This window comes from Erythrolamprus reginae, chromosome 1 (genome assembly GCF_031021105.1).
Source record: "Erythrolamprus reginae isolate rEryReg1 chromosome 1, rEryReg1.hap1, whole genome shotgun sequence".
Taxonomy (NCBI): Eukaryota; Metazoa; Chordata; class Lepidosauria; order Squamata; family Dipsadidae; genus Erythrolamprus; species Erythrolamprus reginae.
This window is the reverse complement of record NC_091950.1, coordinates 215,203,804-215,218,388: the sequence shown is the minus strand read 5'-3', so window position 1 is coordinate 215,218,388 and position 14,585 is coordinate 215,203,804. Positions and strand designations below refer to the sequence as shown.

The window sequence follows — 14,585 nt, the reverse complement described above, 5'->3', positions numbered from 1 at the left end:
TCAAAACTATCCTTCCCATTTTTTACTTGTAAAATTCAGAAGAGATTCATTGAATATTCTCTGTAAGGATGAAAACTCCCCAAGAGTTTTAGGAAGTCTGAAAAAATAAAATGTATTTCTCTTGTCATAATTTTTGGCTATTGAAATATAGACTGAATGATAATGTTCTCATTGAAAAATAAAGGCAACAACAGGTAATTTTTTTCAAAAAAGAACAGAAAATATGCTTCCTTCAAGAATGAAGCATGAGTGTGATGTGCAGTTACACGTTTATTAAAAAGTACAGAAACTGAGAGGCATTTCTAAAGAATGCTGAAATTCCCAGCAGTTTGGAAATAGTTGAAATAACACAAAATTCAAACATTTATCGAAAGATCAACTCTATTCTAAGTTATTTCATGAACCTATTCACTCATCTATGGAAGTAACAAGAAACTACATTGTCCTCATTGTTAAGTATTCATGTATTTGATGGACTGTTATTAAATAAAAATTACCATATGCATGAGCCCCTATTTATCTTTATACTTTCATGTCACCTTTCTTATCTCAAAATTATTCAGCACATTAACTTGTCATAAAATGAATTAATAGCCAAGCATAACATTCATATTAAGAACTATTTAAAAGAATTCATTCCAAAATTAACAGCAAAATAACTGTAAAATTAGATAATGTCATTTCTAGCTCTTAAAAGCAAATAGATAACCTATGACAACTTATCAACAAAGGCACCCATCCCGGGAGGAAGAAAAAGCCAATAGGATGTATATACAAGGGAAGACTGTGCTCTGCTTCATGTATGCAACACTCAGTGAGAATTCAGTCCTCAGACTAAACGAATTGACTTTTTATTAAACAGCTTTTCCTATCATAAGTTTCAATAAACAGACAGGCTTGAACTGTTCCATTTTACCAGTGAATATGAGAACTTGGAATTTTAGAGATACAGTATTTGCACAAAGAGTGATGAAATCCTTCCACTATTTCTGGCACAACTAATAAGAGTATTTCTTCCCTACACAAAGCTTAAGTCACCTTTCCTCAAGCTGTCCTTGAGAGCACTATAAATTATAATGGGTGGCATTCTAATATTTTTCTTTTCTACCTTTTACATTACACACTTTGACTTTGAAAGTAATTCTCTATTCCTAGGAACCCTGGTAATTTTGTGAGAGAAATCAGGTAAGAAGAATCCTTATCTCACAAACTTTGATGTGGAAGAAAGCTATAATTATTTAAAGCATAATTATATCACCATGATGGCAAACCTATGGCACGCTTGTCAGAGGTGGCACACAGTCCTCTCTGCTGGCAGGCGTGCCATCGCCCCAAGTCACATCTCCATGGAGTTTCTTTCATGAACTTCTGATTTCTTGCAAACGACAAAATGGAAGCTCATGAAAGAAAAAGATTTTACCTCTGTGTCAGAATACCCCACCTCCCGCTGGCCAGCTGGTCTTCAGGTCTCTGCTGCGCATGTACGCATGCTCATGCATGCAGCCATTCACACATGTCCTTGCATACATCTATGAACACATTCATGCATGTCCTCACAGATGTGCATGTTAATGCATGTGCATGTTCAAGCACGTCCTTGCATATGCACTCATTCGTATATGTCCGCACGCATGTCCACACACACGCCTGCTTGCATGCATGCACCTTTCAGTTTGGGCATGCTTGCACCTGATTTGGGCACTTGGTTTCTAAAAGTTTCCCCACCACTGATATCTCACATAGATTATCTAAAACATTTTTGAGGGTTGTATTCCCTCATGTAGCTTACAATTCCCTAACCATGGATCTAGATTGTCTTCCAAAGGGTCACCAAATGGTAATCTAGATATAGAAATAATTCAATCTGTGGAGAATCATACAATTATATTTAAATACATTTTTGTTTTTATTTTGGCCTCACCCACTTGTTGAGAGTACACACACACACATTTCTAAGGTAGGAGTTCACTAAGAGCAATCCTGAGCCTGAAATGGGTTATTTATTGCTGGTAGAGGATGTTTATTGTGGTCGAATGCAAAATGCAATGGGTAATGGGTAGAACTACAAATAAAAAAAAAGAGTCCTAATTCATGTTATGAGTTACACAACTAGTAACCCTAGAGAAAGGGTTTGTCTGAGAAACATTTTGAACTATTGCATTTTATTCCCTCTCCCCATTTCCAACATTATCCTCAACATTGCCAATTGATCTCAATATTTTGAGAAGAATATTATTTCTTCAGAAAATGAGGAAAGCATTGGACTCACCTCACCCACACTCTTCATTGAGCTCCCGATCTTGTTGGATGCACCTGGAAAACGATCAAGATCCCAGCGTGGTATCTTCGTTACTATGTAATCCAAGCTTGGTTCAAAACAGGCAGTGGTCTTTCCAGATACTACATTCTCAATTTCTGGTAGTGGGATCCCAAGGGCTATTTTGGCAGCTATAAATGCCAAAGGATACCTGGCATTAAGAACAAAAAGAAATATTTTCATAGGTAATCAAAATCGTAGGTTGGAAAATATGTAGGTAATCCTCAATTTATAACCATAACTGAGCCCTTACATGTCTGTAGATAAGTGACATAATTATTAAGTGATCTTTGCCCCATTTTATGACCTTTATTGCCACAGTTGTTAAATGAATTGCTGCAGTTGTAATATGATTGTAAAATGACACTCGCTTCCCCATTGGTTTTGCTGGGATACTGCAACGGTCCTAAATATGAATCAATTGCCAAGTATCTGAATTTTGATCATGTGACTATGGAAATGCCGTAATGATTGTAAGTGTGAAAAAGGGTCATAAGTCACTTTTTCCAATGCCGTTGTAACATTGAATGGTTATTAAGTGCATGGTCAACAATTACCTGTATTGGAGATCTTATAGTTCAACCCTGTGCCCAAATCAGCAATTTTCAGACCATCCAAATATTAGTAGAAAACTTATAGAACACTTAAAGAATTATTTATATAAATGACATTGGCCTGCAGTACAGCACTCTACCTGCTGTGTAACCCCGGCTCACATCAAAGGCTTTTTTGCATATCACAGAACTGTAGAATTGGAAATGATCACAAGGATCATCTAATTCAGTATTTCTCAGCCTCAGCCACTTTGTGAGATGTGTGAACTTCAATTCCCAGCATTCCCCAGCTAGCATTTGCTCAACCAGCTTGAATTCTGGGAACTGGAGTACATATATCTGAGTACAGACATCTTACAAACTTGCTGAAGTTGAGAAATACTGATCCCATTCAACCCTACAGCAGCTGCACAAACCGCTTAGGTTTGGTCCAATAAGCACATAGAGACCAGACAACATATTTTTCTTCAAGATAGACAGAACATTGTTTTACTCAATATATTTCTTCAAGGCTAGAGAATCTTTCTACCTGCCTCATGATTTCTGGGGAATATCTGGTATGGTCTACTTGAGCTGTGTTCAGCATTTCCACTCCCGAGGAAAAGAAGAAGAAGAAAAAACCCTTAAGGTTACAATATACTTTGTACACCTACAGAATTTGATTTTAACTCCAGGCAAGAAAGGAATCCTTGAAGAAAAGACATCAAAGCCGACATGCATGACATACCGTACTGATAATCAAGCTGCTCTAGCAAGAGTGTCCAGCCTGAGGGTGAAGGCTGCATGCAGACTTGAGAAGTCTCTCCATTCACTTAATTATTAATTTTAACATAACAGAATTAAAAATGTATTAAATATATGAGAAAGGCTTTTGTGAATTTAACTGAAATTACTATATATTTGGCTACATATTTAAATATTTCGAAAGGCTTTTAAAAAAAAACCCACACAATTCAAATGCTTCCTTTATGCAGCTGCCCACCCATTACTGTTTCCAGCCTTACCCTGTGGCCTTCGATGCCAAGGCAGAGCTTCTAGAAAGTCGGGCATTAACTTCAATGATGCAATACTCCAGAGAGGTGGGATTTAAGGCATACTGGATATTACACTCCCCCACAATGTTCAAGTGGCGGACAACATTGATGGTTGATTTCCGTAGCATCTGTAATTCTTCATTTGAAAGGGTCTGGCTGGGAGCTACCACAATAGAATCTCCTAATCAAAGATGAAAAAGAATTGGAAAGCAGTGGTCATGATTTATTCTAAACGTGCAATATTTGGTCTGTATTAATGCTAGAGACATATTTTAAGCCAACAAATAGATTATCAATAAGCATGCACAGAATTAAAATGCATAGGAATAGATGTACTGGAAGCAAATGTATTTATTTGATACAATTTAAAATAAAATTTAAATTGAGACTTTGGAAGTAGACAACGTACAAATAATATACACACATGCTTGCATACACACATGGATTATTAGCAGGGGTGGGCTGCTAAGAGTTTGCAGGGAACCTCTAGCTAAGATTCTATGCAGTTTGGAGAATCCCCTAATCTCACTCTTGGTTTGCCCCACCCAGAGCCCCCACATGGCCTGTTTTGAATGCAGGTAAGTGCAGGGCCCGTGTGAAGGCTCAGGGCAAAAGACGGGCCCACCAGAAGTTCAGGAAGGCCAGAAACTGGCCTATTTCTGGCCCTCAGAGCCTCCAGAGCCTAGGGAGGCCATTTTCGCCCTCCTGATTTGGGGGACTGGTCAGTGTGCCACTCAGAGATTTGGTGTTTTGTTTCTGGGTGGTATTCAGAAACCCAGATTTCATCACCAGTGATGACATTGTCCAAATAATCAGATTCAAAAGTTCTCCCTTCAAAAGTTGCAACAGTTCACTTGAAACTTTCGCTCGGTTGGTCTTTTGGTCGTCTAACAACACCTTGGGCACAAGCTTCGCGCATACTTTCCTCATCGCTAAATCTTCAGTAACAATGCCAAAAACAACAGTAGATGTCAAGTTCAGTTCACTGGCAACCATCTTGATACTCAATCGACGGTCAGAGTCCAATAATTGTCAAACACGAGCCACATTGTTGTTGGTTTTAATGTTTGATGGCCGCCCAGAGCGTTGTTCATTGTGAACCTCTTCCCAACCCTCCTTAAAGGCCTTTAACTACCTCGAAACTTGTGAGTAGGACAGAACAGAGTCCCTGTAAGCCTCACAAATCATTTTGTTAGTCTCCTCAAGAGATTTTTTCAGTTTAGCACAAAACTTAATCGCGTGTGTGTATATATATACATGTTTTTGCTGAATTTTAAAATTAAGGGAGACTAGGATAGATCTATTTTGGCCTTATTTGGCCTCATCAGCTAGCCATACCCTCACTGGGACTTGAACTTGCAACCTTTGCCTTGTAAGGCAGAGAATTAACCTCTAGGCTACAATATCCAATCCCTTCAGCTCTGTACCAGGGAATGGTTACATATTTTTGTGTCGAATCACCCTGGTATATTGAAGGAACATCATAGCTCCTATACACACAAACACACACACACACCTGTTGCAATGACATTTCAGATGAATAAGTTATTCCTTACAATTTCAAATCTTTTCAAGGTTCCTTGAAGCTATTGATGCATACTAGATTTGTGCCAAATATGTGAAAGAACTGGTTCATAAAATTTGGAAGTGCATTAAAATACTTTTTTATAATAATTAAAGCAGCTCTTTTATTTATATACCTCAAGCAAAACAAAGCTCAAGCTTGCAAACAACACGGCTGTTTTAATGATTCAAAGACTAACCAACCCTCCCCTATCCCTATCTGGCAATCTCTGGACAAAGATGGTTCTGGAGGTTAAAGGGGGCATTTGGTGTTAAGACTGAATTAGTGACATTGGATCAATACTATAGTCGTACAGATGTTAGAACTAAGCCTTCAGAATCCAATGACAAAGTTTTAAATAATAATATGACAACAAACTAAGCAAACATACCTGTATGAACTCCCATTGCATCAACATTTTCCATATTGCAGACAGTGATACAATTGTCAGCTGCATCTCTCACAACTTCATATTCAATTTCCTTCCATCCTACCACTGATTTCTCCACAAGAATTTGATTAGTCATTGCAAATGCCTTGATGATTATAGAGAAGAGAAAGTCATCAGGTTTTAAAGTTCTGCTAAAAAATTAACATTTCCTAGCACTCTTGAAACATAGTTGCTGTCAAAGGGCCATTTCTATTTTAAAAAACAGACTTGCAAGAAGAGCTAGGCTACATTAAAAATGCAAATAAGTCAAATTTTCCACAAATCTGCTTATCATCATGAAGCATAGGTGAGTGCATGCTGCAGGATGGCAAGAATGCCACAAACAAGACTTCAGAGTGTGTGTGGCTACTGCAGGGAGCATGGGGGTGGTGTGGATAGGTCCTCCGAAGCACAGACGGATGTGCTCTTTCAGCACCATTGAAATGATTGCTGAATCAGTGAGCATGAAGCAAGGAATACCTACTGTATGAAACTAGTGAACACAATAAGTTTTCTTAGTCAAAATACATTCCAAATCTAGAGTTTCATGGTACTGTATCAGTCACTATTTAGATGGCTTTTAGGTGAACAAAAACAAAGGGAAACGTCTGTCAATAGAGACCAGCCTTGAAGCTTAAATTGATATTTTATATTCAATAGTATACTTTATATTTAAAAATATGCAAGAGATAAACATCAGGAAATGAACATCAGCTTTCTTCCCAGTTAATGAGATATATTTAGCCTGTTTATTGTATTCAAATCTAACCTTACCATCAGGCAGAATGTGGTGGTCACCATAGATGGTGGAGAGCCAAAGCCTTAATCTGGCCAGGAGTCTATGGTGAAAGCATTATCCTTTTGCCAGCATTGGAAAAAAATACAACTGTCAGCTATTTGCATATTGAACTAGAATAAAATGCCTAATAATATACTTTGGGATGGTTTCTGCTTATCAGGTTACTCAGATGATAAATATGCTTTACCTAACTTTCTGACTTTAAATTTCCAGAGGCTAAAACTTAATAGTGTCATTTTATTTATAATGTAAATATTGTAATGTATTATATTATTCTGCTTCCTTTCAATAATTCTTATAGTATGGTTCTAATAATCATGAGTACACAATAGTGTCCCCATACATAATCTAAATAAAGATGTCTCTCGTTCTTTGCAAGCAGGCTACGATCCTAACATCTTTCAGTGACAGATGCCCTCCCTATGGCTAATTTTTTTGTTGTTAAGGCAAAGATTTCCAAAGCTGAGAAAGCTCATCTATTCCAAAGGATGAGAACTTTAAAGAATGAAAGTGTTTCCATAATCTATTGAGCTTGTCCTCTTGTTCATATTTTCAGAAACCAATGACATCCTTCACATAACCCATCAGTTCTGAAGATTGATCCATCACTTTTCAAAGATAGCAAGTTTTATAAACTCCCTAGGCAGAAATACTTGTTTTATTCTACAGAAGATTATCTATCAACAGAAATATAATAAAAATATTAAGATTTTAAATGTTATTGGATACTGATTGTTTATTAATTAATTAATTAATTATCATAAAATATGTTAATATGAAAAAGTGAAAATGGATAAATGAATTTTCAGGTTAATTTTGCTAGTTGCTTAGAAAATATATGGACTATGAGTGGGGGAAAAATTGGAATATTAACTACAAATTAACATTGGCCACTTCTTACAAAGAAAATTTATACAAAATGTACTATCATTAGCACCTCCCACCAGCACGATTAGCAAAAATGTTTCCAAATCTTTCCCCAATGTGTTGGAAATGTAAAAAAGAAATAGGAACCTATTACCATGTTTGGTGGACCTGTGTAAAAGCAAGAAACTACCTGTACTGGCAAAAAATTTAAAAAATTGAAAACCTAACTATCCACTCAAAACCTGAATTATTTCTCTTAGGAATCATCAGACAAAAATTCAAAAAGGAAGATAGGTAGAGCATAGCTATAGCTATTAGACAGTTGTTCATATTGTTTTCTGATTGCTTTTAAGCTTGCTGGTGCTACCCCATCCCACAGGTGACAGGACAGGGCCTATTAAATAGACACATTATTGACTATTTGCTCTTTCTTTCTTGATTTTCTTTTTTTCTTTGTAATGTATTATATGTTTATACAGTATATATGTATACACATTTTTGTCTTTTGTTCTCTTTTGTTTTTAATGTATATATTTAATAAAGTTTAAAAAAGAAAAAAAATGGAACGCTAATTTCTTTTGTAAATTAATTTATTTTTTTTAAAAATCATTTGACAACATTCTATTCAAATCTTTGTAATTACTTAGGAGTGATTTTTAAATAACTTCCAATTTTACATGTTTTATTGTTATATATTTGTATAATATTATATCATATTGAGTATCTACACTAATAGTCAGATGGAAGTACTGCTGGTATTTGATATTCTTATTAAGATACTGAAACTAAATACACACTGTCCAACATATGGCTTATGATTCTGCCTGCTGTGCCCTGATTTCTACCTTGGATTTATATATTTCATTTATTAAATGTTTATGCTGCCCATCTTCTCTGCAAGGTGACCCTTGGCAGCTAACCAGGTGACTAGGTAGATAATCACTGAGTTTCAGGTATGACACCAAAATACTACCAAAGAACAACCAGAACAATACCTTGGTAGCAAGATCCAGGAGACGTTCCTTATCAACGCATAAACCCGATCCTAGTCCTCCCAGGGCATAAGCTGAGCGGATCATAACAGGGTAGCCAATTTTTTCTGCTGCTTCCAAAGCATCTTCTATCTGCCACAATACAGAAATGAACAGAAAATAAGACAAGTACTGTATATAGAAAATCTCTCTGAACCTAAAACTTTTGAGAATCAATACATTACTACATAACATGCTATAAATTAGGCCTGTGGATGCTGATTAAGTTAATACTTAATGTTCAGTTAGGACACAATGGTAGATAAATTTACTCTAATAACTTCCCTGAAAAAAATCAGTAAAAACTAAGTTTGTTCATAGCAATTTTTTATAAAAATATTTCATTGAACAATTTTACATATTCCTGTGTACACACTTCATGGGAATAGATAACAAGATTCAATGACACTGACTTTTCATTGCCCTAGGACTAATTGAGCACAATGGGCAATGGTAGGTAGAGATTGAAGGATTTACTTTCTGATCTCTCTTTCTCTATTATTCTCCCCTGTTTTTTGTCTAAGAAATTGCTAACTTCTACTTACTTGCCTTTGCCTTTCTTCGCATGCATATTATCCATAACACAGAGATTCTTTCATTCGTCTTCTGGTAGATTATCATTAGCTAACTGCTAGACTATTTTTCCCTAAATAAATCTCTTTTCCGTTATAATTGTGAAATCATTGCTTGATATCTGCTCTCAGTGCACACACAGAACACTTCTACCTGCAATACTATTACTAACCCAGGAGTAAAACAAGCATGCAGAAAGATTCCAAAAAAGAGAGAGGGTAACTCTTTTTAGCAGTTAAAAAAGGGGGATTAGAAAATAAAAGTCATGACAAAATTGGAATGATTTATCTAGGTGTGAACAAATTTATTGTCCTAACCCTAATAATCAATATTGTTCATTACTTTAAAATCTTTAGTGCAGTGTTTCCCAACCTTCTTTGAGCCGCGGCACATTATTCACATTTACAAAATCCTGGGGAACATTGAGCGGGGGGGGCGGGTGTGTGTGTGTAAAAAAAAGTTTAGACAAAAAATATCTCTCTTCCTCCCTTTCGCTCTATTTTTCTCTCTCCCTCTTTCTCTCTCTCTCTCCCTTCCCTCCTCTTTCTTTCCCCTCTCTCTCCATCTCTCTTTGTTTCTCCCTTCCTTCCTCTCTTCTTTGCCCTCCTTCCCTCTCTCTGTCTTTCCCTCACCCTCCTTCCCCCCTCTTTCTCTCTCTCTCTTGCTTTCTCTCTCTTGCTGTCTTTCTCTCTTTCTCTCTTCCCCCTCTCTCTCCCTCTCTTTCTCTCTCTTGCTATCTCTCTTTCTCTCTCTCTCTTTTGCTTTCTCTCTTTCTCTCCCCCCTCTCTCTCCCTCTCTCTTGCTCTCTCTTCCTCTCTCTCTCTCTTTTGCTTTCTCTCTTTCTCTACCCCCTCTCTCTCCTTCTTTCTCTCCCCCCTCTCTCCCTCTCTCTTTCTCTCTCTCCCTCTCTTGCTATCTCTTTCTCTCTCTCCCCCTCTCTCCCTCTCTCTCTCCCTCTCTTGCTATCTCTTTCTCTCCCCCCTCTCTCCCTCTCTCCTTCTCTCTCCCTCTCTTGCTATCTCTTTCTCTCTCTTTCTATCCCCCCCTCTCTTCTTCTCTCTACCTCTCTTGCTATCTCTTTCTCTCTCTTTCTCTCCCCCCTCTCTCCCTCTCTTTCTCTCTCTCCCTCTCTTGCTATATCTTTCTCTCTCTTTCTCTCCCCCCTCTCTTCCTCTCTCTTTCTCTCTCTCCCTCTCTTGCTTTCTCTTTCTCTCCCCCCTCTCTCCCTCTCTCTTTCTCCCAGTAGCCGTGGGGCGACGGCAGGGTGATCAGCTGTGAAGCGGAGCTCCAGAACGGAGGCACAGACGGCGGTGGCTAGACGCCGTACATTTCTGGCGTTGCGCTGGGCATGGACGTGGGGCTTGAGCCTCCGTCCTGGTCCAGCCAGCCACGCAATTCCAGCATTTCCAGCCGCCGCCGTCGGTGCCTCTATTCCTCTGTTCCGTAGCTCCGCCTCACAGCTGATCACCCTGACGTCGCCCCACGGCTACTGGGAGAAAGAGAGAGGGAGAGGGGGGAGAGAAATAGAAAGCAAGAGAGGGGGAGAGAGAGAGGGACCACCCTGCCACTGCCCCATGGCATGGCTCCTGCCCGCTGCCGCTGCCGCCGTCATCACCCTCCCGCTGCGCGCCGCCCTCCCGCTGCCGCTGCCCTCCCACCAAGCCCCAAAGCTCACCTGCTGACAGAGACGCTCCAGCCGGGCGGGGCGCCGCAGCTGCTGGAAAACTTGGAAGGCGCAAAGAAGCAAGCTCAGCTTCCGGTCTCACAACTTTTTTCTCTTCGCAAAAAGTTGCGAGACCAGAAGCTGAGCTTATTTCTTCGCGGCACACCTGACCATGTCTCGCGGCACACCAGTGTGCCGCGGCACACCGGTTGGGAAACACTGCTTTAGTGGACTTTGGTAGGACAAAAACTATTCTGAGTTAACTGTTAAATCATGTTAGCATTTAAATAATATTAGAAATTGAAATTTATTTGTTTGCTTGTTTGTTTGTTCGTTTGATTGATTGATTGATTTTTTTTTATGCCGCCCTTCTCCTTAGACCCAGGGCGGCTTACAACATGTTAGCAATAGCACTATTTAACAGAGCCAGCATATTGCCCACACAATCCGGATCCTCATTTTACCCACCTTGGAAGGACGGAAAGCTGAGTCAACCTTGAGCCGGTGATGAGATTTGAACATTATTATTTTCTCAAAAACAATTATCCCCAAGTAAAATGTCAGAATGGATCTAAGATCTAAAGTTCCTCATTATTTAATGTACAGCAAATGCTCAATCAAGTTATCTGGCTCTACCATTGACAGAACTGAGTTGGGGTCATGAAAAAGAGAAGGGATAGGCTCTGCAGTGCCTCTTCTCTGCTTGTCCTACCTCTGACCAGAACTGCCTGTGATGAAGGAGTGTGAAGAAATAGTACCCTCTCTGGTTGAAGTCAGAGACTGGGGTGTATGACATGCTGACACCCTTGTCTTTCAACTCATAAGGTCTTCGAAGAGACAAAGTTTGCTGCTGCAGCACCACCATTATTCATGCAAAGACAGTGGGACAAATGATAGACTGAAAGGGAACACTTTCAAAATATAGCCTAGAAAATGTGATGCCATATATTCCCTTCATATATATTTGTGAGTCAAAATATATTCAGAGCAATGATAAATGGAGAATTCTCCTGTCCCCATAGTTAAGATGACATGGCCTCCACATTTAGACAATTCACCAGTTCAGCCATTTCAAACAATCACCAGATTTATTATTTGAAATTTGATTTACCGATTCCACAGCATAGCTAGGAGCAATCTTCTCATTAATTTCATTCAGTTTGTCTGAAAACATCTGCCTGTCCTCAGTAGCCATGATAGATTCAACTGATGTTCCAAGGACCTTCACTCCATATTCCTGCAAAATGCCACGTTTAAACAGCTCCACTCCTGTACACAGAATGAATTGGAACAATTAGCATTCGCAAATGTTTGGAAATCTTTTCTCCTTAACAACTGATTTTTTTAGCCATTACATATAGGTTCATATAGGGCCAGCTGGCATGAATGTGCATCAATTCAGCTCTGATGTAAGAAAAGTGGGAGTTAATTATTTCTACAATTTATGTGACATTCCATTTCCAGAGATTCTGAGCAACATATAAAATTGTTTGAAAATGAAAAACAAATATTGGTTAATGAAATTATAACTAAAACATCTTTCCAGATATCACGATTTTACTCATCCCCAAATACTTTTCTGAACAAGCACATTTTAAAATCACTCTAAAAATGTAGCGAAGGATGGGTGGGTAATCAAGATATCTGAGAGTAAATAGAATTGGGAGGAAGAGTCCCCAAGAAGGCTTAAGCCAGAGTATATGAAGGTGGCGTTCCTTTAATGGTGGAACCTGTCAAGCCCATGAAACTGGCAAACCAAAGAAACAGAACCACATGGATTCCAGAAAGAGTTGAATTCCCAGCCACATAATTAAGACACCGTCTCTTTGAAATTCTTTCTTTCCCATAGTTTGCATATGGTCTTTGTTGCCCTTTCTTACAGATACAGGAAATCCTCATCTTCTGATCATAATCAAAATTCAGCGGAATAGAACTGACGCACATTCATGGCCACATATGACCCTATACATAACAATTCTGCAAAGATTGTAAATACACGCCAATTTCCAAGGCCCCAAGTATTGATCATGGTTCCACTTGTAACAGTCTTAGGACAAAGGGCTAGTCGTAAGTCAGTCTTTCACATTTACCAAGTCAACATTTGGTAAATAAATGGATGTAAATTGAGGATTACCTGCCTAGGATTTTCTCTGCTGCATTAGAGAAATACCATAACTTACCACAGTTCAGAGCAGTTTGTCCACCCATGCCAAGAATTAATCCATCTGGTCGTTCTGTTTTGATGACTTCTGTAACAAAATGTGGGGTGATTGGAAGAAAATAAACAGTGTCAGCCTGCTTTAAGCCAACTTCATTTGTCTGAACCGATGCAATGTTGGGGTTCATCAGAACAGTTTTCACATTTTCTTCCTGGAAAAACAAAACAAATACTCTTGACTACATTACTGGTGCAGAACATGCTGCCAAAGGTAAAGACACCAAGAATAAGTGTCATTTCTAGAAAGGCTGATTTAGCAGCAAATTTGGACAGCTAATTAGTAGTGAGAAAAGAGGTTACGCTATCAAGATTAATAGAAAACAGAATATTTCTTAACGATGAAATAGAAAGCAAGAAAATAGAAGGGAGGGAAGTAAGATTATTTTTGTTATCAAGAAAATACATTTTCCCCTTTTGATTTGCTATCTTTAGATACCATATCCTCAGTGAAGTAGCCCTTTCCTGTACTAGCTTTAATTCTATCAGTCATTTTGCCAATTTTAGGGCCTCACTAATGTTTTTGTTGAATCAGCCAAGTATCACTTTAATCAGACATTGAAATTGGCCTAGAGAATTCAGGGCTTCCCAATTTTGAACACGTTTTCCTGAAATTGGGAAAAATGTACCCCATGATGACTATTAGCAGAAAGGATTTTTTGTGACTGACAAGTACCCTTGTGACACATCCCATAAAAAACACCTTTAACTCATACAAAAGTAACAGAAAAATATTTAGACAATGTTAAACTTATTTAAATGGTATTGGATTTAAAAGTCTTTAGCTTTCCTATTAAAATAGCTAGAAATGAAAATGATATTTTACTTGGGTGCATCATGCACATTTTCTCAGAAGGGAGAATGGCTCTTTTTAACCAGAAATCCGATAGGCTCTCTCTCTCTCTCTCTCTCTCTCTCTCTCTCTCTCTCTCTCTCTCTCTCTCCCTCCCTCCCTCTCTCCCTCTCTCTCTCTCTCTCTCAAACATAAAAATGAAAAATGAAATTTTGTAATCCATACCTCATACTCTGCTATTATAATTTTAATCTCTTTATGAGAAAGATGTTATGCAAAAATCCAAACATGAACACTGATAAAAGATTCATTTATCCTTATGCATGTACAGTGAGAAATCTAATTATTACCCTATTTATAAAGCTATTTCCTATAAGATATCATATTTCATAAATAATTCAAGGCTTTCAAAGTCTGTCACTTGCTTCTGCAAATATGGTAGGTACCATCTGCAAAGTTGCAGATGGAAGTTGTAATACTGCAAAAATACTTTATTTTTACTGCTTTACAAAAATTACTGGAAGTTTATTGTACAGTAACAGCAGGCATAAACCCTGAGTATCTCAGTAGACTTAGCCTATATAGTGATTTGTGCTCTGGTTAACCCAGAGTCCTGTTACCTGTCATTTGCTACATCGTTTAAAATATTATTTGCATTTCCATCCTCAAAACAAAGTAACAGATACCAAGCTGAACTTGGAAAATAATAACATGTATTTATTCACAATCAATCACTATCTTTACC

At 38.2% G+C, this 14,585-nt stretch overlaps 1 protein-coding gene across 1 annotated transcript in view; it reads right to left on the bottom strand.

The window, feature by feature from the left end:
• CPS1 (carbamoyl-phosphate synthase 1) overlaps positions 1–14,585 on the bottom strand; it is a 188,391-nt gene that overhangs the window by 112,735 nt on the left and 61,071 nt on the right. Inside the window, exons 14-19 of the mRNA XM_070737805.1 lie at positions 13,013–13,202; positions 11,944–12,101; positions 8,561–8,689; positions 5,861–6,005; positions 3,876–4,086; positions 2,270–2,468 (exon numbers count right to left, since the gene is read on the bottom strand). Coding sequence (XP_070593906.1) covers positions 2,270–2,468; positions 3,876–4,086; positions 5,861–6,005; positions 8,561–8,689; positions 11,944–12,101; positions 13,013–13,202 — 1,032 coding nt within the window. The remainder of the gene's footprint in view (positions 1–2,269; positions 2,469–3,875; positions 4,087–5,860; positions 6,006–8,560; positions 8,690–11,943; positions 12,102–13,012; positions 13,203–14,585) is intronic.